The 23,922-nt window shown below is 38.7% G+C and overlaps 2 protein-coding genes across 3 annotated transcripts; both read right to left on the bottom strand.

The window, feature by feature from the left end:
- Positions 1 to 303: 303 nt before the first annotated feature.
- Positions 304 to 2,922, bottom strand: fkbp1aa (FKBP prolyl isomerase 1Aa). 2 transcript variants are annotated; one of them, XM_022187791.2, is made up of 5 exons: positions 2,782 to 2,918; positions 2,631 to 2,678; positions 1,950 to 2,062; positions 1,006 to 1,181; positions 304 to 759 (listed from the first exon to the last, which is right to left on the bottom strand). In XM_022187791.2, the coding sequence occupies exons 1-4, from the start codon at positions 2,906 to 2,908 to the stop codon at positions 1,050 to 1,052; spliced, it is 420 nt and encodes a 139-aa protein (XP_022043483.2). In that variant the 5' UTR covers positions 2,909 to 2,918; the 3' UTR covers positions 304 to 759; positions 1,006 to 1,049. The 2 variants fall into 2 exon arrangements, with proteins under 2 accessions (XP_022043483.2, XP_051805411.1); XM_051949451.1 differs by lacking the exon at positions 1,950 to 2,062 and having other exon boundaries at positions 610 to 759; positions 2,782 to 2,922.
- Positions 2,923 to 9,869: 6,947 nt separating this feature from the next.
- mfsd2al2 (major facilitator superfamily domain containing 2a-like 2) lies at positions 9,870 to 23,757 on the bottom strand. The gene is made up of 14 exons (XM_051949748.1): positions 23,740 to 23,757; positions 21,036 to 21,155; positions 20,835 to 20,959; positions 20,599 to 20,731; positions 19,485 to 19,563; positions 19,249 to 19,397; positions 17,311 to 17,401; positions 15,311 to 15,432; positions 15,044 to 15,127; positions 14,840 to 14,923; positions 14,630 to 14,742; positions 14,282 to 14,425; positions 14,026 to 14,196; positions 9,870 to 11,927 (listed from the first exon to the last, which is right to left on the bottom strand). The coding sequence occupies exons 1-14, from the start codon at positions 23,755 to 23,757 to the stop codon at positions 11,543 to 11,545; spliced, it is 1,818 nt and encodes a 605-aa protein (XP_051805708.1). The 3' UTR covers positions 9,870 to 11,542.
- Between the last annotated feature and the right edge of the window lie 165 nt (positions 23,758 to 23,922).

A 23,922-nucleotide genomic window follows, 5' to 3' on the forward strand; every position in this document is an offset into this window, starting at 1 on the left:
ACAGACTAACAGACCTACAAACATTTCTTATCACAGACCAGACATTTTCTGCACCAGACTGTCTTTTGGCCAAGAAGACAAATATCGTCCATTTGTAAACTTTACAGCAATAAAGTCATATAGGTCATAAATTAAGAGCTGACACTGCAGTATAGACAAAGAAAATCTAACATCTGCAGAGCTGTAGGCTATTCATGGCAATGTTGTGCTTGAGTTGTGAATCCCTGGTTTCAATGAGTTCCATACCTTCATCTAAATTTATTCCAACAGCAAGTATCACAAAGGTTATGCAGAGAAATATCATTGTGTCAAACAGCAATTTATTCTTACTTTAATGCAAGACAATTCATTACCCGCAATCAATACAATTTTATTGTAAAGGCCACAGAGCCACAGGAATGAGATTGATTCAGTGCCACTTATCTAAAACGTGGTCCTGATGGCAGACATTTTGTAAGTCAAATAGGGTCAATAAAGTCAATTTTAAGTCAAATAAAAATAAAAAAAAAATCACCATAAAAATACATAGCAGAATATGACAAAATACATGGGATGAGATAGCCTATGACTTATTACTGTATGGAATCTAAAGTATAGGATGAAGGATAACGGTTTAAAGCAAGTGACGTAACACAACTTGTATCTAAATGAGAAGGAGAGTGAACTAGTGAAGCTATAGACATAGGTCCTATGCAGGAATCAAGAGCAGGAATCATCTGTTACACATTTTTCCTCCATGTTCCCGAGATAGGAGTCAACCTGCAGCGAAAAACACAAGGACTTAGTGCTGTGATTAAGGAGAAGAGCAAGACGGGCTTACAGGATACTGAGACCGAAGCTTGTTAAAACCACACCATTTAATCCGTAAACATCAGCGGGTAAATTACATAGGCTAAATGTATGGTCGCTATACATGCGTAGCAAGTGACCAAACCGGTTGGAAATTTGAATGTAGAACAGCCCAGAGCCATCCCATTGCACGTCATATGATAGAAAATGTCTCACCCTGATAATCTGAGTGGAATTAAACAAAGTTGAGTGCACAAGTTTCAGGCTTCCAGGCCAAGCAGCTCCACGTCGAAGGTGAGAGTGGCATTTGGTGGGATGATCCCTGGGTGACCTTTGCTGCCGTACGCATAGTCTGGTGAGCAAACAAGCTTTGCCCGCTGCCCTACACTCATCTGTGGAGGAAATGGAGACATTACTTAGACTGCTGTTGCTAATGAATTAAACAAGCCCCTGCAGTAACCCATTCTAATTAAAGACTGGATAAAAACAGAGCTCAGATTATTATAAATACCTGGAATAAATTAATGCAGTCAAATACAGCCGTACTGTAATAAAACCTACTTTCATAAAGGTGGTGTAAGTTTCAGTTTTGTCATTTTAAGGGTTACAGTTTAAGATGATGTTTTCATTATTAATTTATCTGTCGATTATTTTCTCAATTAATTGCTTACTTGTTGGGTCTATAAGGGGCCAGAAAAGGGTAAAAGATGTTGATCAGTGCTTTCCAAAGTCTAGATAACTTTATCAAATGCCTTGTTTTGCTTACGAGTTAAAGACATTCAGCTTACTGTGATATAAGAGTAAAAGTAACAGAAAATATTCACATTCAAGAAGCTGGAATTAAAGGATTTCTACTTTTCTGGAAAAAAAAGTTGGTGTATCATTTAACTGTTTGACAGCAAATCCATTAATCTGGGTGACTAGTGTTGCTATTACTTTGACCTTTTGACATACATAGAAATAGAATAACAAAAACACCTCTAAATATATCAATCACAGTGAGCAGAACCATAAACTACAAAAGTGTAACATCACAGCCTTCATGAAAGTAGGATTTTTTTGCAGGATTGCTGAAGGTGCACTCAAAATACTGGCCATTACGTAAAGCATTATAATAAGGTGTTCAGAGTGGACATCCCCAGTGGAAAGGCTTTCCTCACCATGGCTACTCCTTCTTCCCAACCACGAATAACCTCCTGGTGCCCAATCTTGAATTTGAACGGCCTCCCCCGGGACCTCGAAGAGTCAAACACTTTCCCATCTGCCAGTGTGCCTGATGATTTAAAGGGAGGGGGAAAAAAAGTAGACGGGAGCGGAAGCTAATTAGCGATCGTGCGATGTATCACTGGACAATCGTCTCGGCTTATCGATGAGGAGTCCACTTTTCTGCGCCAGGCAGCCTGGGAGCCAGGAGCTAGCATTAGCCGGCTAGCATCATGCTGTCGGTTAGGGAGCTGACAGCAGCAACGGAACCGTTAGCTCAACCGTTCCAGGGTAATTCCAATACAGAGAAGCCAGCTCCGTTTAAATCACAGCGTAAATTATTAGATTCAGCCAGCCAGTGGCCACTTTCACCATCACATTAGCTGATGTTAGCCGAACATTCACAACAACCAATTAGTTTAACAGCGAATGAGCGATAGCTGCAATGCTAGCCAGCAGGAGCAGCAGCGGGCAACCAGCTCCTGTTAGGTCAAACTAATGGCTTCTACTTGGTCCTACATTTCATACAAACCTTACACGACTCAGACTACTAACGTGAAACATGTAGTGGGCTTAAAAACAGAAAAAAACATGTTGCGTTCAAATCATTGAGCTCCATTCTGAAGCTCCACACTCACCGACATAGTGCACCACGACGCGCTGCCCCTTCTTCGGGAATGTCTGTCCTGAAAAGAGGAGAAAATAGAGAAAACGCGCTGTAATAATAAACCACACATCCAGTTAGTAAAACAAAGCTTTGAGCTGTTACACGAGGTACAGTATTCCCACCGTCGCCCGGAGTTATTGTCTCAATCTCTACTCCCATTTTCGCTCTGTGGTATCCGTCCTCTCGACCACTCTTCAATGCGAGCGGAAGCAGGAGGCAGGGGCGGCCTGCTGGAGAGGGGGTGGGCATGGATGGAGAGAAATGCACCAACTGACCATTAATGCAGGATTATTCCACCAAAAACTACCTTATTTCAGAAGTTGTACCTCTAAGCAAACAGACAGAATATGTATCTAAATGATAAATTCCATATTACCTATATCTAATTTATATGGCTTCATAGCAGCACCTAAATGTTAATGTATGATTTAAAGAGATTCTGGATGTCCTGATGCAAGGAAAGTTTTCACAATTAGTAGAAGTGATGTTAGGAACATTTGTTCCTAAACTTGGAGCCTTGGAATTAGTCTAATATGTGTTCATTTGCAGCTACAGTGCCTACAAAAAGTATTCATCCCCTCGTAGGTTTTTATGTATTTTCAGCGCTGAATCTCAGTCACTTTATTTTAGCTGCTTTTGACAGGAATTTACAAAAAAGACTCTCATGTCATAGTAAAAACAGATTTCTCCAAAGTAATGCCAATTAATTGAAAATCAGTGATTGTAAAGGTGTTATCCCCTTTAAAGTGACTCACCTCTCTCAGCACAGGTGCAGTCAGTGGAGATTATCAGTGTGCAGTAAATGCATCTCCAGTGATTGTGGTATCAAGACATCTATATCTGGAAGGTCCAGTCACTGGTGAAGCAGTACCCCTGGATATGACTACACCATGAAGATGAAGCAACACTCCAAACAACTCTGTGAAATGTTATTGAGAAGCACAAGTCAGGAATGGATGCAAGAAAACTTCCAAGTCACTGAATATAACTTGGAGCAAAGTTATAGCCATCATTAAGAAAGGGTGGATTTAATGATTAAGACGCGCAAATCTGCCTAAAGCACGTCGTCCTCAAAAACTGCAAGAAAGTGACTAGTCAGGGTGGCAACCAAGACAAATATGACTCCTCTGAAGTAGTTACAGGCTTTAACAGCTGAGATGGGAGACAATTGTTGTCTGTTCTTTACCAGCGAAACTTCATGGGAGAGAGGCAAAGTAGGCCATTGTCGAAGAAAGGTAATTTTAATCTTGACTAGAGTTCACCAGAAGGTACATGAGAGACTCACAGAAGGTTCTTTGATCTGATGAGTTCAAAGCAGAGCGTTCTGCCTACACAATTGTGTGTAGCAAACAACAAACACTGCACATCATCACAAACATGCTAGCATGGTGGTGGCAGCATCATGATGTGTGGATAATTCTCAGAATGGCTTGTAAAGGTTGAGGGCAAAATGAATGCAGTAGTATAGCATAGTATAGTATAGTATAGTATAGTATAGTATTGTATTGTATTGTATAGTATTGTATAGTTGAAATCTTGGAGGACAGCCTGATGTCTGCAAGAGAACTGTGACTTAGAAAAGATTTGTTTTTCAAAAAGACAAAGACCAAGACTACACTAATTACTAAACCTTATAATATTTAATTTATTTAACAGTTATTTGGGTGAGGAGAAAAGTTCACCCATAAAATCCCATAACACAATACCCAACTAACGAACTAATAATAATCAGACCATTAAATAACTTTGGATATGTGCAAGTCCTGGATTGAAGGAAAATCAGCCCCAATGATTGTCTTTGCTGTTCATGAAACATTCAGGCCTATAGCCTCGAACACACGGGTCTAACAACACCACTGACAATTCGAATTTGTCTCCTATATGCCAAAGAGGAATAAAAATCAATATGCATTTGAAGTCTATCATAGAGCAATATTGTTCTAATGCTATACAGTTTATTAACTGGCACAGCTCTTAATTCAAAAAGGGATATTTCAAAGTGTATTGATCCTAAAACATCCATAAAAAGTAAATGACTGATATTAAATTTAAAAGCAATTTTATCTTTATTACCTTGGAGGGATTAATGAAAAGGTCAGAGTCAATATATGGCATGACTGTTAACGTTTCTTGTGAGAAATATGCACAAAAATAACTCAAATGGCTATAGAGGGAGTCTCAGTGCCTTTTTGCATTTCAGCTCCTCACAGGTAACTGAAAGCAACATTATATGTTAACAGCAGAGGAGTTTTGAGAATCTTGATACATTGTAGGCTTAAAGCAGTCTAGCAGTCTATAGTTTTTAAGCTGATAAGTGTGCGATTTTCAAGTTATTTCCGCGTTAAATGAAAATATACCATTAGACACTAGGCTAAATGCAACGTAGATCATCTCACTTTAATGACTCATGTCCCACAATGATATTACAGAGAGTTCAGAGTAGCTGGACCAGTGGGTCTCAAATTGTTGGCCTTGGAATTAATTTTATTCATATGATTTACAGCTTGAATCATATGTGAAGATTTGCTGTGGAAATGCTAATTTTCAGAAATTTGATTAAATAGTAATTCAGGTGACCAACTATCAACTATTTTGTATTATTTTTGAGGGCTTAAAGGCATGAATTGGGCCATTAAAAAAGGAGCTTTTTTTCTGAATAATAACTAAACAACTAACTAACTAATTACACACAATAAACTTAGAACCTATTCAAAAATGTTCTGGGCTATAGGCTGAGGCATGCAGACCTAACAATCCAAAGGATCCAATTTAGGCCTTGTTTGTGTTGTTTTACATCATTTCTTCTGTCGGGTTTCTACAAAGTGTAATAACTGAGATCTGTAAAACTGAAAATTTAATTTAAGAAAAATATTAATGTGGTAAACATCACAGTGCGTCAGACAGCTGGCAACCGAGCTGTCAGTTTAACCACGTTATGTAAAGCAGTTCATCTGGTGGTAAAATCAAACATTTTGAACATTGTTCAAAACCTGAAAGACGGCTTGACTGCCCACATTTCTTACCTTGTCTGACTTTTTATCAGCACTACATCATATCATCACTCTGAGATGTTCTGATAAGCAGGTGGTTGCAGAACATTTAAGCATTGCTTTTATAGAACTTGTTTTTTTGATTAAGTGAACAGAACACTAAAACCCTACAACAGACTGAACCCACCTGCAGGATTTAACAGAAATAGAACCATACCATGCTGGGATTATAGGTAGCGATGCATTCTACTTTTAGGTCTGATTTTGTCTTCATCATCTCCCAACTTGATAAATAAACAGGAACAAATATCAGCGATCATCCAACTCAAGTGAAAATAATCTGACTGATCAAAGCAGCTTTTTTTTTTTTTTACCTTGGAAAGGTAATGACAACACTTATGTTTCTGTGTGTAGATAATCTATTGAAATATTGAAATACATACCACTGAATGATGGCAGGTGCAGAGAATTCACTGAAGAGCATAAATGTTGGCTCGGAAAGTTTACAAACATTAAAAATAGAGCTTTTTAAGTAATTTCCTGGCTCAACAGTACATAGACTCCCGTTACATTCTGTCCTGGAGAGCAAGTAGCTGCACTTGTGACTCTGTTAGCTCAAAAACAGCCCCTTGAAAAGAATATCAAGCCAAGATGATGTCCATCAGTGGATTGTTGTGTTTTTTGTGCTCCATAAAGTGTTTCCAAAACATCAGAAAACTGGTCAAGCACACACCACCATGTAGAAACAAGCAACACCAATAAATCAAACAGAGCAGAGATGATACGTCAAGATTTATGTCTTGCACTTCACAAACGCATAGTCAGAATACTGCAGGAAATTTTTTATCACCACATTTGTTAAGACATTGCCTTGGTCTATTAAAAAAATTAACTTTTACAAAACACATCCATCAACTGGAAATATGTGTTTACAATAAACTTCAACATTTAGCGTATTATTAACAACACTGCTGCTTTGGGGGGGAAAGTTTCTGATTTGTGGAAAAAGCAAGACTCTTTTCCATCCAGCAGAATTCACAAACGTGTAGGAAAGAGTCGTAACAGTGACAAAAAAAAATCTATTTGGTTTTGAGAGGTGACTCAGTGTTCCGCCACCAAAGTCTGTCATAAGTGTTTTTCCCACTCGTGGGCAGCTTTAACACATGCAGAGAACCATGAAACTTTGCCCTTCAGCTACACTGAGAGTTAGATAATAATTCAATGGAATATAAAAGTCCTGCAAGGAATACCACAGAAATGAGCTGGTATGACTTTCTGGCTGAAATGTGGATGAGAAGAAACTTCATAACAGGGCTCTATCACCTAAAATAGGAAATATATTTTAATGTAATTGCTTTTAAAAACAATATCATGGAGTTAGGCTCTTGTTTACCAGCATAAATATACTAGTAGGCTAAAAAAATAACCCACAATGTAGTCATTTATCGATAGCAAAGAGCACAGCAATAATATAAAGTTAATGTAAGCTGACCTTTATCATAAGTTTAAAACCTCGGTTCTCAACAACGGAGTATGGCCGTAGATCTGCTGCTATGAAAACACCAATGGACTTGGTTATTGCTTTAGCCCATTCTGAATTGCTGGCAGGGTTTGATGAAATGATGCTATGAGGATCATTTGCACAATTCACTGTTTTTTCCTAGCAGCGGGGATAGTTACGCTTGGATGGTTCTTTTTCAGATGTGTGTCTAAGTTTGACCGAGTCTTCAGGACTTGAGCTTTCACACAGTCTGAGGGCTGAAATTTTCAAAGTCCCACAGAAGATCTCTGTTAGATTTAACTTTCAGACAGTCCAAGGACTGATATTTTCTAAGTTCCTGAGTAGTTCTATGTTTGTTTGAACCTTTCGACAGTCTGAGGACTGAAGTTTTAAAAGTTTCTCAGCACTCCTCTGTTAGTTTGAACTTTCTGGTTTACAGAAACCTTAAAACCTGTGACCATGAGTTTTGATTTCACATTTAGACCATCCATCTGAGTTGTTCTCAGACCTTCACCTGTGAGTTCTTTAGAAATCCTGAACAAACTTTGATTCTCTTCACTGAACAGTTAAGTTTGTGGAGATCAGAAGGTAACATTAGTTTGATCGATGCCTTCAACTACTAGTAGACTTTATCTGGAAAGCAGTTTTCTGAAATGAGTTCTTAATAAATCTGTCCACAATCAAACCAAGAATATAGAAAGAGGAAATGTATGAAGAAACAACTTGATGTTTTCATTAAAGGCCAGAAAACACTTTAAGACCTTTATCTGTTTTTGCTCTTTTTGATCGTTTTATTGTCTCTTCTGTTTAATTTGATCTTCTAAAGTCTAACTGGTGTCTTTTCAAATGTTTTGTCTTTAGTTTGAGTCTTCTTAAATGTTTAGTTTTGCTCTTTTCTCACCTTTTATTATTTTCTTAAGTCTGATTTGATTTCAAAATGTTTTGTCTTTTTAATGTTTAATTGTTTTTTCAAACGTTTTATTGGTTTGTCTGAAAAATTTACTTTTCTTTCCCAATGTTTAATTTTTAGATTAAATCTTTAAGGTTTTTCTTTTTAAATGTTTTACCACCTTTTATTATTTCATTTTCGTTTTAAATGCTTCATTGTATTTCCTGTTTAATTCCTATTTAAATTTTTATTGTTTTTTATGATTTAATTTTCTGATTAAGCACTTAATTTTTTAATTAAATGTTTTGTATTTTTAAAGGTTTAGTAATCTAATTAAATGTTTGTTTTTTTAAAAAATGTTTAATGTTCTTGTTTAATTGTATTTTTAAATGTTTTTCTAAAATATTTCATCTATGTTTAATATTTTTATGTAAAAAATGTGTAACTTCATAATTAGATGTTTTGTATCTTCTTTTTAATTATCTAATTAAATATTTTATGTTTAATATAATTTATTTTTATTTAATGTTTAATTTTCTTTTTCAAGTTTTACTGAATTAAATGCTTTTTTCCTTTGATTTAATTGCTTTTTAATGTAGTTTATTTCTTTAATCTTTTTTCTGTCAAGATTTTAACTCCAACCTAAAAAATGAAACAAAACCTTAAATCACAATGAAAATATTTCTGTTGTCATAATCATGAGTTAGTCAATTATTCAGTTTATCAATTCAACTTTGTTTGTTTAGCACCTTTCACACAGATGACAAAACTAAACAAGCAAAGAGAAAACGGATTAAAACTAAAACAGATTTTTAAAAAAATGTAATATGGTAATAAAATGTGTCCAGGGGATGGAGGGAGTTTATTGAAGTCTTCTTGGGCTCACAGGGTAAATCATTTAAAATAGAAACTTGATGTTCAGTCTAAGGAAACTGCAGAGCGACAGAAGAACCAACAATATCTCTTGTTTTCTCCTTTAATGAGTCAACTCTTCTGGTGCTTTCAGCCCAAAGAACTACAGACTCTTCACAACCTGCTCAAACTCTTGGTACAGGGCCTCACCACACGGGTCAAGAAGGTTTCCTTCTCATTTCTACTCTGAAGCTCACCTTCTCCTGCTCAAACTGCTGACAAATGTTTCTCTTTAAACAGAGAATCAGGACAGGAACTCTTACCTTCTGGACAACCAACGTTGATTCGCAAACAAGAATACAGAATGTATCTGACCAAAAATCTCTAAAGACTCACTACAGCCAAGATAAAGACAACTCAGCTGCACCAAATCCACTAATCACTGCACACATTAGCACCATGTGCTAACTGTGGTTAAAGAACCACATTTACTATCCAGTACAAAGCCCTGAAACACACCAAGAAACACATTAAAGATGATTTTACTGCTGGAAGCTACAAACCAACGCCTAAAGAACAAACTAAAGTAACGGAGCCAAACTTGGTTCAGTGAAGAAAAGCAGAGGAAATGTTTGACTGCAGACATAAAGCAGGAAGACATTGAGCTGCTCAGGTGTTCCTGATAACACCAAGCATCCACCTGGACAGCCAATAGGAACACAGCTTACTGTAAGTCCAGAGGGCTGGGTTAGTGAAGTAAATTTAAAGTTGAAGCAGAAAGTTAAAGAAAGTTGAAAACCACCTTCTGATACCTGAAATCTCTGAGTTTTCACACATAGAACGCCTGAACATGTCAAACTGGTTTCATAATAGAACCATCATTGTAAAAACATCATAGTATGGTGTGTTGCTCAAAAAACATTATGACTAGCTGTTTAAGGTCGCCGAGGAGCGACACAAAAACAGGACAAACACTGGTTTCCAGGGGGTTAGGAGGGTATTTATTTGAAAGAGTAAAATTACAACAACACAACATGTGAGCAGAAAAATCACAAAGTCTGTCTTTTAGTTCAGCTGAAAAATATTAGTTTTTGTCTTTTTTATTAACCAAACTTTTCAGGAAGTAGATGAAGAATAATTAAAGCTCTCATGTAGAAGTCCAACTTATATTTTGGATCCTTGTGGAGAGTTTAATCTTAGAGTTTGTAAAGCTGTTGAGTTTTTAGAGTCACATGGATTGTTTTGACATTTAATAACTGAGTCCTGAAATAAAATTACAGTCGTGGATTTCTGTCATTTAGTCTGGACTAAACAAATAACAGCAGCATAAATCTTAAATGTCATTATGAGGAGTCTGGATTGAGGTTTCTCACTTGATAATGATCAAAACATGAAATTTAGGTTAGTTTGAATATTCCACCTTAAATCTTTGAATGTTGACCTAAAAGGTTAGCTTCAGGAAGTATTCCACCTACAAGGTCCTCACACATCCACCTTAAAGGAACATTCCACCAAAAATCCCTGGACATGCATCTAAAATGTTGGTTTAATGAAGTATTCCATCCAAAATCCTCAAAAAGACCTGAGGGGCTGGTTAAAAGGAATATGCCATCTAAAACCTCAACTAGGACAGTTTTTCACTTTAAGCAGTACGATGTCATCACTGCTCTGGACATGGATGCCATGATTAGTAGGATCTACGCATAGCTGGAGAACCCGGCGAAATTTGAGAAGTCTGATGGCGTTAATAACACCCTGGACACAGAGATGGTCCTGAAGTCCGACCACAAGGAGGAGGAGACTCACATCCTCATTGTGGAGGGCTTCCTGCTGTACGCCTACAGGCCTTTGATCGACGTGCGAAACCAATGTTACTTTATTTCCATCCCATATGAATGCCAAAAGAGGAGGTGCTCTAGGAAGTCCACGGTGCCAGATCCCCCCGGCCTGTTGGATGGCCACATCTGGACCATGGACCTGCAGCACAAGAACATCTGCTCACTGTGGAAGATTATTGAGAGCAGCTTTTTGTGATTTCTATGCAGAACACTATGATGTTTGCTGAGCTGTGCACTATTAAATGATTTAAAAATCATTTAAACAGTTCTCAGCTGTTTCTGGTTTACAGCTGAGAACTAGTTGCTAAAAGTACAGAATATCATTTCTTATTTTAGGTGTGATAATTGTCAGTGAACATTCTAAGAAGTGGAAATTGACAGGGTTGTATATAGTGCTGTTCTTGCACAATATTTGTCACTTAATTGCCCTCAGGATACTGTCGTTGAGCTTACTAGTTTTACCTAACAGGCAGATGCTGCAGCTGATGATGCTGTAATTCACATCAACAAGGAAACAAGTCCATCATAATTTGAATGTTAACAATTCAAAATGAAAAGGTCATATACAGCTTTCCTATTGGGTTAAAGAGCCAAAAAAACCTATGAAAAATACTTTGTAAAAGCGAGAAGTCGGTGGCAGCTTTCCTTTTTTCTTACAACTTTTCGGTGGCCCCCCAAAATATCTGCTGTACCCCACTGTGCCCCCCCACTGACGGTTGGCTGTGGCTTCATATTTACTGTACAGACATGAGAGTGGCATCAGTTTTCTCATCAGTCTCTCAGCAACAGTGACCTGAAACATCAGGGATCTCTCTACACCCACGACACCTTGGATCTCACATGTGAAACACTAGACTCAGAATTATTTGCAGGAAAATCTCTGCCCAGTTTGGCTCCTCCTGTGTGTCGGTGAGGTCTGTGTTTATAGTACTGAGGATTTACATTTGACCGGACGTGTGATTTAATCCTGCTGCTTTTTTCAGAACGGCTGTTTGAATCATTTGAACGGATGGATGGCGTGACTGAGCATTTTGTTTTGTGACTGTGGCAGTGTGGTGAGGAATCAGACTTGTGGTCTGCGTTGGTGTTTGACTCATGAGACGTTGATGTCACTCCAACATGAGGCGGCTGCAGGACGGCTGGCTGCTCTGTGTTTTCTTCGGGGACAGATGATGATGATGATGGCATGGCTTCTGGGCTAAATGAAGAATAAAGTTAAAAAACACATTTACCAATGGTATTTTTCTCTTAATTTTGAAAGTGGTACATTATAATGAGTAAGCTGTGCTACAAGGTGCTTGTAAGAACATCAGTAGTGACTCATGCTGGTCATACTGAGAATCTGAACTATGCTATAAACAAAGCAGAGAGCAGCAGAGAACCACACCATGGGAGTGACTCAACAATAAGAATGTCAGGTATTGAAGTTATTAGCTTAGATGGTAGGTGGGGATAAACTCAAATATCTCAGAAAAGGAGAGGCATATTGGATCAGTGCCATTAAAACCCAACCAGTCACCTGGTTTAAAAAAAGGATTTAGACTATTCTCCTTTAGGTTCATTACCTAGGCTGCAAATTTAGGTCATCGTGTTTTGTTTTTTTGTCTCCTTGACTTGATATTCCTAAAAACCTTTCTTTTTAAAAGTACGTTAAATATGCTCAACCCAATTTTCCTCAGTAAAGATACCATTTATTAGGGTCTGAGGACCAACTGTGGAAGGAACCTCTTGAAATGCAAAGAATTATTATTTATTATTGTTATTGTTTGAGTGCATCTGTATTTGTGGTTTTACCTTAACAAATGTTGATTTAAATGTTTGGTTTCTATTGTCAGTTTTATCCTCCTCTGTCTGTACTATCCTCAGCTAGGAAAGTGTTTTTTGCTTGTCTGTTTCTTTACCAGCAAGTGAGAAGGCCTTGTTTTGTTTTAATTTCTTGTGCTGTATAGGTGGTGAGATGCTCCTAGAGGCCAGAGAGAGAATAACTGAGGTATTCAGTGTCAAACACCTGATGTTTGCATCCTCTGTCTGTCTGTTTGCATCTTCACAGAGTATTTCTTCATGTCCCCTTTTACTTTTCAAACCCATGTGGAGTGTTTAGACCTTGATTTAGTTTTCTTGCCATTTATTTGATTTTAATTATTCTACCCTCCTTAATTTCCAGATACACACCAAATCTTTGCATATATTCATTACAAAAACTTTTTTTTTGACTATCTCTTACTGTTCTGCAGCAAATGCATGTTATTTTATCCTAAAGAGATAATTTGACTGCTCACTCTGTTAAAGTTCTTAGAAAAGATGTGGAGGTTTTTTGCTTGTTTTTTTCCTTTCTTTCTGTGTTGAGAGATCAGCAAACTATCTGTGGAACTACAGCTGGAAATAAATATTTTATAAAGACTGGAAGCATTTGGAAATGACTTAGTTTACAAAGTCCAATAGATTAAAACTCACCAAATGACGTGCTGTGTCATGTGTATGAAGTAAACAAATTAGATATGATAGTATAATATATGTGTAAACTTCAGCGGTGGTGAGCCTCCCTGCTTTCTTATTTCTCTTCATTATGATAAGTTAAGCTAAGCTAAGTTAAGCTAACTTGTTCTTGACTGTAGCTTCACATCTGCTGTCTGTACATGAGATTGGTATTGATCTTCTGAACTCTTTTTGCATGAAAGTTATTGAGCATATTTACCAAAATGTGAACTCATTTCCCACTACGCTGCTTATAGTGCACCAGTAATGCAAACAAATTCAAACAAAACAATAATACATAGTTTTTTAAGTTGCTAGCTCAACTAGACAAGGCTAATATTTGACATCTAAATCTGTGACTGTAAACTTCAATCAGCTATAGTAGAGTTTTTTTTGGAAGCTAACTTGCTGGTAAACCTATTCACACACTCTCTTTAGCACTGCTTTTGGTCTCTACCAACTCCTGATGAAAATGTTTAACTCTTTAGAAGCTAAATGCTCCAGTACTTGCACAAAAAAAATGCTGTGTTTGAGAGTTTTTTTTTGGCAGCTATGGCTAACAACATTGTCCTTAAAGCAGTGAGTGCGAGCCAAAACTACAAATTTGTTTGCTTTAAAGTTGAACAATGTGCCAAAGCTTGCTTTAAAGCCAAACAGAGCTTCAAATTTGATTAAATGATCAATATGAGAAACCTTTTTTCAAGTGTGTCATTGTCTTTTCACTTTGTAATTTAGTACATTTTCATCAAAAAACTTATAGCTCCTGTCTGAAGTCAGTGGTGATGTTTTAAAATGAAAAAATCACCCAAAAAGCCTCTTACTGGAGTTGTTGTTCCTGGAGCTGCAAGCGCTGCCTCTCATCGATCGGGTAGGAGTGAAAAAACAGCATCCCTATCAGCAGAAGTGTGATGGGAACTGGTGAGAACAGCACGATCAGAGCCACCACAACTCCGTCACCGTGGTTACACGCACCTGCTTTGTAGCCCACAAACCTGCCGAAAAGAAAACACAAAATGTGACAGACTGATGCACACACTTAAGAAACAGGGGCAGCGAGTGGACGGAAGTGTGACTCACTGTAATGTCATGGTTGAGAGTCCAACAGACAGTCCACCTGCCAGCTTACTGCAGAATGAATAGCAGGAGAAAAACAGAGGCTCCAGGTCTTTACAGGAGGGATGTTTCACGGCAAAGTCATCCACCACATCTGGGAGCATTGACCTGTAGAAGATACAGTACAAACTGACCTATCACATGTCAAACCACATGTCCATTTTAATGACGAGTTCTGAGCAGTCATTGAAGCTCGTAGTTTAGGTGGATGAAAGATTCATGTGCACCACATTCACTTTTGAGACTGATTAGACCTGACAGTGGCCTTGGAAATGACTGCAGACTCTGTATCCAAGCTGGGAAGTGACTCACCAGGGCAGCAAGAACATGGTCGCCACGCTGAATCCTATCAAAATGCACATAGTGATGAAGAGTGGCAGGTTACTGGGAACACAGGCGACCACAATCACTGCTGGGATGAAGAGCTGAGAGACACATAAACGGGCCTCACAGGTGAGAGGAGAATTCAAGCTGCACAAAACTGCTCTTTCCATGAAATGACATTAATTTCTGATTTCTTACAGATAGTCCAACGAAAACTGTGGCCTTTTTTCCAATTCTCAGAAGAACTATTTGCCACAGAGGAACTGCTATTGAAGCAGAAGCCTGTGGAGATGATGAAATGCAAAGTGTATCTAAAATGCTTAAAAAGCTCCTGAAATGCTGCATTTATAAATGTCCCGTGAGGCAGATAGTAATGGCTTTTTGTAGTTAGTTGCATATTACCAGTAAAACCAGCAGGAGGTGCTGGAACTGGGCTCCCAGCCCAGCGGCATGACTGCAAAACAGTGCAAAATTACCCAAAGACATCTGAGAGAGAGAAGAAAAAGTGAACATATATTAATAAATGCATGCAGGACTTTGAGACGTACAAAAACAACATTAAAAAATGGAGACAGAAGCAGAGATGACTGGGATTTTTAGATAATGAATGCTTCATTGGAGCCAGTGTACAGAGGAATGCAACTTAACCACTCTGAGTTCAAACTGTACCTGAAAAGCAAGTGCACTGAACACAAAGCCGAGCAGCAGCCGCTGGTAAGGAACGTGGCATACAAGCATCTTTAGCGAGGTCAGAAAAGATAGTTGTACTTTGTCATCAGAGCAGAGAGGTGCTGTAAATGAAATAGAAATTTAACATGAAGGAAAAAGAGTGGAATATTTGAGATTTATTGGCTTTGCGTTAATATTATTAAGCTGAAACACAGTGCAGCACAGGTAAACAGACCTGTGACCACTGACACACAAGTTAGAAAACCTTTGATGATTAAAACATGATTGACTACACCTGTGATTCCAATCAGCCAAAACTACATAAACAGGATCATCAAATGAGCTGTAAATACTAGAAGCTACTCAGTTTTGGATGCATAGGCTGTGTCTATGTGTGTGTCTGCGTCATGGCTCCGCATGGAAGAGAACTGTAGAATGGAAAAATTACACAAGAATATTAGCCTAGCCGCGCTAGACAACCCACGGCAACGAATTTAATTCTCTGCCAGGGTGGGTCTAGTTACCCTCCAGAAGGCTGGAGGCTGGATTCTCCTAAAACTGGCCGGACCAATCACCATGAAGTGTAGAGTCAGAAGGCGGGCGTAACGAAGTGACGACAGAGGCGTGACGATTCTGACAGAAACAAACGGCGCACAATAAACAGTTATCTTTCGACTCGGCTTTGGCCACAGCCCTTAAAGATCTGAAGCTAAAATTCAACTTGAAAGATAAACAAAGGACGGCACTTAAGTGTTTCATTGAGAAGAAAGACGTATTTGGACTTATGCCGACGGGATATGGCAAATCCTTAATATACCAGTTGGCTCCGCGGCTCCGCTGGTTGGGAAGCTAACGGGACTTAGCCACAATCTGCCGGTGCTCTCGGAACTACGTCAGCCTATTCGTTGCGTTGATTGGTCATATACCTACCCAATTGCTGCAGAGGGATTTGATAGACAACCTTTTAGCCCGCCTCCCTCCTTGTCAAGCTTCCCTAGACCCTTGTGCCGTCAGAAACATGGGTATAGCGTGGCTAGGTTACAAGAATATAGTAACCAACCAAAATGCAGTGGAAACACAGTTGTAGCAGCTCAAAAGAGATACAGACTGAGCCATAGTATCACTAATCAGAGTTGTAGTGGCCGGCCTCCTAAAACGACAACACAGAAAGTGCACTACTTGCACAATTTAGCTCTAAAAAGTGGCAAATGACTTGATCTGCACAGGAGTTATCAAGGGAAATTGGAATCTACGACAGCTCAGAGAGTGCAAAGGACAATGCGCAACATCCACCGCTATGGATACCATCTAGGAAAAAATAACATTTGCTGGCTCTTTAAATTTTACTACAGAACATGCATGAAAATGTGATGAATGCGAGGAGCAGTAGCGTTGGTGAGACGAGACCAAGATAAGTTTGTTTGGCTAAAAAATGGGGATCCATTTCAGCCAAACAAACTTTGTGAAATGTCTCATATTGAGACAGATGTGGTGAGATTATGGCTCCTGAATCTGCTGTGAGATTATTAATCTGTCAGTAATGCTTGTTGTGAAACTGACCAGGACTACCACAGTGAATGCATAGTGCTGACAGTGAAGCCCAGAGGTGGGAGCGTGATGATTTGTGGCTGCTTGACTACAAAAACAGTTGGGGAGATGACATTTATACATGGCATCATGGCTGCCTATAGAAATAGCAAAGCAGTGGCTGACAGGATGACACTCAGCCTGCAGCATCATGTTACATGAAGAATTATTCCAGTGCAATGACAGTCCAAAGCACACTATCAGAATCGCACAAGAGATTTGTAAAGAAGTACAAAGAGAGAGTAAATCTGGTCTCACTGGACCACCAACAAATAAAGGTTGAATAAATGAGTGTGTGCTTAATTTACACTCATGTTACCAGATATTCTGTTACGCTGCTAAATAAATGACATCCTACATCTACTTCAACAACAACAACAAAATAATTATAGTGTCTCCTCTGAATGACTCACCCCGCTGCTCCTTCACTCCCAGGAAGAGAACCAGGCTGCAGAGGAAAAACAAGGCGCCCATGACCAGAGCGGAGGTCAGGAAAGCCTTTTCCTGGAGGCGAAATGCACAATGACACCGTCACTGATAAATAAAGCACACAAAGCTCTACAAGGCATAAATAAACCCTTTCTGTTTAAAATGTATGACTTGCACCTGCTTATTCCACTTTAAAGTTTTGTTGTGTAGCATTATCATTAACTCAGTGTGATTATTGGCTTCACTTCAACACAAACTTGAAAGAATCTCTTTCTTGGCGAGGCTTGGCATAAATCAGACGACTGATAAAATGCAATTCATGGAAATATAGGAAGATGGAGCTAGAGATGGTTAGTTTCTTAGCACAAAAATCTACTGTTTTATACCATAGACTGTATATATAGTGGACATAGCATCCGGCTCCAGAATTGAAGCCAACCCGGAAGTGTCAAAAACTTGCACTATCACGCCGTCCGCTTGGGTTGGGTCCAAAAAGATTTTTTATCCATAGACCCCAATTCATTTTTGGAAAAAATAAAATTTGATAGACTGATTTTCTACAGCTCAGGATTTTTTCCCCGTTAGTTTTCATGGTCAAAATGAGAGATCAGGTGGCTGATCTTAAAATAAGTCAATACTGAATTTTAAATAAATCGTTAAAGTTGGCGGAGCCATGGGGTGTGGTTATACTTGATAGACAGCAACAGAAGCCTCTGCGGTAAAACGTGGGCGGGATAAGAGAGTCCTCAGCCAATCCTACCCCTAGTTGCTCTCCGGTCCAGTCTGTTTGATGACGCTTTTTACGTCACTGGCTCCAAAAAATCCAAAACGGCGACCAGGAAGTAGCAAAATCTGGGCTTCATTTTCTCAGCGTTGAAACCAACGGGTGACGTCACGGTTAGTTTACGCCTGTTTTATACAGATAAAATAAAAATATAACGTGGTATTTCGGCAGCTTTACTAATGCTGGAAGGCAATATGTGCAGTTTTTTGGCTTGGTTAAGCAAACCAACTCCTGGAATGTTTACTTTTTTTGCTAAGGATTTCCTAAACTGCCAAATTCCAGCGGTGTCAAACTCATTTTGGTCCAGGAGCTGCATATTAATACTTTCTGTAGCTTCTGGTCTGCATGAAGGATTTTCAGCTTGTCCTGATGTTTTGTCTCAAAGTGCCATCTTAGATTAAATTCCTTAATTACAGCCACATTAGCTCCACAAATAAGACACATGGCTTTACCGACAATGTTAACATACATAAACTTAGCCTCCCATTGCTTTGAAAGGCTCTGTTTTCAGAATCAACTTTTCTTTTGCCATTGTTAAGGGCTAGCTTTGACGTTACAATAGGGTTGCAGACAATAACAGACGCTTGAATTAAATGACAAGGAAATGTTCCCAGCTAACCTATCATTATGGGATCTGTAGTTTGTGTGTTGTCAGCGCTTCATTAATAACAATAATAATAAATCAATGTAAAATGATCTCGCGGGCCGGATATGGCCCGCGGGCCTTGAGTTTGACACGTGCTATAAAACAAGGATTTTACCAAGTTTAAATTAGCTGTAATCATTTATTTTTGCAAATATACTAAACTGCATTGAAATAAATCAGAGGGCATTACAAACCATAAAACTAAATATACTAATCTAGGTTACGAGGGGGTTTTTTGCATCCAAATGGGAGGCAGGCCTCCACAGTGCGGCTGAACAAACAGGTTTAAGTCGCCACAACACGAGTGATACTAGCGCGCGCACACAGACAAACACAACAATGTCAAGCTAAGAACAGTAAATTAAAGGGTAACATAATATCCCTGGGAGAGTGTGAACACAATGCCAAAGCAGTGACTGCTGCTCGGCTGCTGCAGAAACATGATCTCAGTCACAGCGACCACTTTTATTTCAGCTGCATATCTGTATGTACCGTCTGCTGAAGTGTTTGTGGTGCAGATGTGCTCTGAGGTGTTTCGTCCAGCTGCTGACAGGCCTCCTGCTTCTCTGAGTTGTACACAGACACAACTCGTCCCTGAATTACTGAAGCCAGGAGCATCGCCGCCGCCTCCACACTCATTCCTGGTCGGAGCGGGACAGAAACGCAGAGTTTTGTGCATTTTTATCTGGAATGCTGGCTGGGATAGATGTGAGTCTGCTGTGTCTTACTGTAGGCGGTGGCAGAGTCTCTGTCTCTCTGATCTCCCCCCAGGAACATGCTGAGGGAGAGGTAAGGGACGTTGTAGCACTGTTCACAGACGACAGGAGGAAAACATGACGGCAACTGACAGCACACGAGCGGTGTGAAACTCAGTAGCCATGGCGACGCCGCTCAGAGCAAAATGGCAGCACAAACAGTGACATGAGAATAGTATGAGATTCTGTCACCATGGCGACATGATGAAGAGAAAAGGCTTGGAGAGGAGACCAGAGCACGAGATTGTGGAGAGATGACAAAAAATGTTGGAGCAATGACTTCAAATCCTGAATTAACACTTAGAAACACTTAAGTATCATCAGAAAAAGGTCAAATATGAAAGATAAATGTGCTTTTTTTTGTTATTTTTTTCTACCTGACATTTTTAGATTGTTCGTAAAGTTGCAATAAACTGTGAAAGCTGCATTTTACTGTAGTTTCTTTAGAAGCTAGTTTAGTCCAGTGGTTTCCTACTTTGGGCCTCTTCTGAGAAGCTTTGAGATAATTATTGGAAAAGATATTTTAAAAAAAAAAACAGAAATCTGGGCTTTCTTTAAAAGACGTTTTACTTCCTGGTGTCGTCCTGTGGGTCAAAATTGACCTGGTTAAAGTTTGAAAATGTGTGTGTGTGTGGGGGGGGGGGGGGGGGGGGGGGGGGGGAGAGAATTCACAGTGAAACTTCTGATGTCCACATTTTCAACATTCTTGGGAAATCTTTGAACATTTTTTGGTGGAAAAAAGAAATGTTAAAATAAAGAAAACAATATATATATATATATATATATATATATATATATATATATATATATATGTATAAAATTAAATTTGTAACAACATAAATATCTGTTACAAGTGGCCCCAAATGGGTACAACGTTTTTTCATAGAGGGGTTTTATTGGCATTTATGAGCTTAGTATATGTTTTTTATGTGAATTCTTGGTTATTAAACAGGAAAAAGCAGCAATGTTTCCCTCTGGAGTGAAGAATAAAGGAAAGTATTCAGTAAATGCACATACTAACTGTCCATCATTCGGTACCAGATGGGGGAAATAAGCAAGAAAATCTTGTAAACTTACACCAACTTACACTCATGAGGGTCTCGAACAGGCAGGCGGCTGCCAGGAACCACAGCACGCTGCCAGCCTCAGACATGGAGCCTCTTGGCACAAACCAGAGCAGCAGATAGGACAGGACACCAAACGGAGTGGAAATAACCAGCCTGGGAGATAAACAGTGATGACTCTGCTGAATGCTGCACCGCAGGATGAATTTGCTGCTAAACTGAAGATGAAGTGTGAGTTCAACATGCTCCACCAACCAACCATGGGGTGAGTTTGCTGATGGGCGTCCAGTTACTGCGGCTCAACAGATACCCCAGCAGAGGGTCAGTCACAGCATCCCAGGCCCGACTCACAAACAAGATCATGGAAACATAGAAAGCCTCCATCTGTGGGAAATTACAAACTGGCAGAATTTAATTTGAAATTTAAAAAAAGCAGTGAAAGGACAATTTAAACTTTTACCTGCACGACGTCCAGCAGGAAAATCTGCAGGGAGATTGCTATAGCTACTGAGGTAATCTGATAAGGGACCCCACCTGCAGCATAACACAACTTCCTGATCAGAGGAATCCCCCCAGACCCCTGTGGAGATCAGAGAAGGAGAATATTTCTGATGAACGTGGCTTCCTCTGAAACATCAACTCAAATATTGGACAGTTTTTCTTTTTCTTCTCTTTATGTTTTGATTTGCTCTCCATAGTCTTCTAACTGTGCTTGAAATGATTTCACTTCAGTTTTCACATTAAAAGCATGTCATTATAATACAAAACAAAACATACAGAAAACTTTCTAATTTGAAATACTGTGTCGCAAAAATGAAAAGAACGTTATTGTCGGAGAACTTTCCTAAAAGACTAAGCAAGTATGACAAGTCGTACTACAAAAATCAAAACAGTAATCCAAGTAGTGCAGAAATTTTAGAATGGTTCTCAAAATATAATTAAGTAAATGTATTTTTTTAAGAAAGTATGGGTACAATTTTCGTTTTTGGATGCCACTTTGTAGTCATAAACCTGGGTTTGAATGAGACCTGTCTCAAAGTTTTGCATATTGTTTTGGGAATTTGGGGAAAAAAATTTCAAGCAAGGTTAAGCAGAAGAACCCTGATGATTTAGGATTGAATAAGTCATGTAAAAACACACTGCAGGGCAATTAATCCAAAACATAGATGCAAAAAAAACAAAAAAACAAACTGAGGTAAAGCAGCTGCAGTGTAGTGATGTCAGAATCTAAACTAAGAAAATCCAATTTCTGCAAATTACCAACAGTAATTTTGTCTCAAAGAATTCTACAATAAGTAATCGTCACTTCAAGTCTATAAATCATGTAAATGACAGGAAAGAGACAGTAATCTGCATATTTTCTTAATATTCAGGACACGACTGCTTAAAGAAGTGGCTGATTCTTGTCTTCTGTCTTAAGTAGAGTTTTTGGTGACATATTGCTTCAAATCAATTCTAATACTGTTGCTATGACGGATGAATCTCATAAATTAAAAAAAAACACAAAGTTGTATGCAAAACTGCAGAAAAACATATAAATAATCATTTTAGCAGAGAAATGAGAAATGACTCCTCCAAAATGTTTTGAATGTGAATGCAGAACTAGAAATGTTTCTTACCCTCTGCTGACCTTCACTGCATGTGTTCCTGTCTGCAGGCTGCTTTATGAGCTGATTGTTTAACGTCTGGAGTTGGTTTGTAAAGTTCTTCAGACAACTCATCTCTAACGTGAGGGAGAAGAACGCCACATGTGCACCGCTGTGTGGGTCTGACTACAACAGCTCTGTACGCACATACAGTTTAACTTAAGCCCCACTTGTCTGGAATCTGGCTGAGCAACTTTTTTGTATTTAAAACTGAGGTTTTCTTATTCAGCACAACAACAAATATAACAAATTATTAAATGACTGTGCTTCATTTTAGATTCATTTAAAGTCACTTCAGCTTCGTTTTAAGTGAGATTCTCACAAAAAAACAATTAAAGCAAACACAACAGAATTTCAAAATGTCCACAATAAATATTCAGGATTTGAATTTAAAACTAAAGGGCTCAGTATTTCCACACACTCCTGCCTCAGTGACAGTTTCTATATGACAGGTAATTCTTCAGAAACCCAAGAAAATGGGACAGAGTTTTCACCAAACAGAACAAAGGGTTCCAGTACAGGCTGCTCTGACCTCTTGTGGAACATCAGTGAAATTTTCCTCCATCAGAAGAAGCCTGTTGATCCTGTTCTTTCGCTACAGAACTACGCATATTTGCAGAATGAGCAACAGTTTTAACGTAACGTCACACAATTACATTTACTTATAGTTACTAAAAACACATCAAACAGTGAAACCTTTTGCCCTGATTCCTCTGACTGCAGCCTGTTGACCAAGCAATCAATGCACAGCAGAAAAGAAGTACACTGTTGGCTATTTTTGACAACAAGCAAAGATTTGATCCTCTTTCAAACAGTTCTTACTAATAAATGCGATGTACTCGAAGAAATGACACATCTCAGTTTCATAATTCATACACATCCTACATTTATCACAGCTTCAGATCCAAATTAGAATCAGATGTTCCAGGTTAGGTGCCAGTGATTGTGGCCTATTTAAGGAGTGACAGGTGGAAAATGTCTTATTTAGGTGTAGTTTTTGCTGCTGAATATCAATATGCCAAGATCTAAAGAGCTCTCGAAAGGAAACATTGTGTTTGTCTGAGTCTGGCACTGGATAGAAATCATCTAGGAGTTGTTTAGATTTTAAATGACGGTAAGTTTGTCCAACACTTTTGGTCTATGCTTCCAACAAATTCAGGCCAATTGTTTAATGCAAAAACAAAAATCTCCCTGACAATATCTTCCCAGGATCTGCAGGTAACTCTTACAGCTGTTGGCATCACAGTGTCCATCAGAAGGAGTTTGTGCAAATTAGACCTGCATGGAAATGTGCCAGGAGACAGCCTTTTGTGTTAAATCTACATTTTGCCAGCACATTTGAAGGTAAAAACAGGGAGTTTAGGAATACTGTGTTTTTGGACACAAATCAAAGGCAGACTTGTTTGGCTGCAGATCAAAAACAGCTTTTCAGGAGAACTTCATACCAACTGTGAAACACGGTGGTGGAAATATTATGGTTTTGGGTTGATTGAATGTCTCAGAGACTAAAGAACTCACAGTTAATGAATTCTGCATCATAGCGAGGAGTTCTTGAAGGTAAGGAGATCTGTCTGAATGTCCTTTCAGCATGATGATTCTAAACACCAATGACCCAACAGATTTACACCCTTCTCAAAAGTGTTGGGATTTAAAACTGGCCATACAGACAAGAAAACCCTCAAATATCTTGCAATGGAAGCA

The sequence above is a fragment of the Acanthochromis polyacanthus genome, chromosome 6, assembly GCF_021347895.1.
Source record: "Acanthochromis polyacanthus isolate Apoly-LR-REF ecotype Palm Island chromosome 6, KAUST_Apoly_ChrSc, whole genome shotgun sequence".
NCBI lineage: Eukaryota > Metazoa > Chordata > Actinopteri > Pomacentridae > Acanthochromis > Acanthochromis polyacanthus.

Bases quoted from the DNA above. Each gene is read 5' to 3' on its own strand.
- mfsd2al2 (XM_051949748.1), bottom strand. The intron at 20,732-20,834 runs GTTGGTTGGTGG...TTTATCTCCCAG, and splicing joins ATCAGCAAACTCACCCCATG to GCTGGTTATTTCCACTCCGT. The intron at 14,924-15,043 runs GTAATATGCAAC...TCATCTCCACAG, and splicing joins ACCTCCTGCTGGTTTTACTG to GCTTCTGCTTCAATAGCAGT.
- fkbp1aa (XM_022187791.2), bottom strand. From the start codon at position 2,908: ATGCCCACCCCCTCTCCAGCAGGCCGCCCCTGCCTCCTGCTTCCGCTC. The intron at 2,679-2,781 runs GTGGGAATACTG...TCCTCTTTTCAG, and splicing joins GACAATAACTCCGGGCGACG to GACAGACATTCCCGAAGAAG. The intron at 2,063-2,630 runs GTGAGTGTGGAG...TTAAATCATCAG, and splicing joins CGTCGTGGTGCACTATGTCG to GCACACTGGCAGATGGGAAA.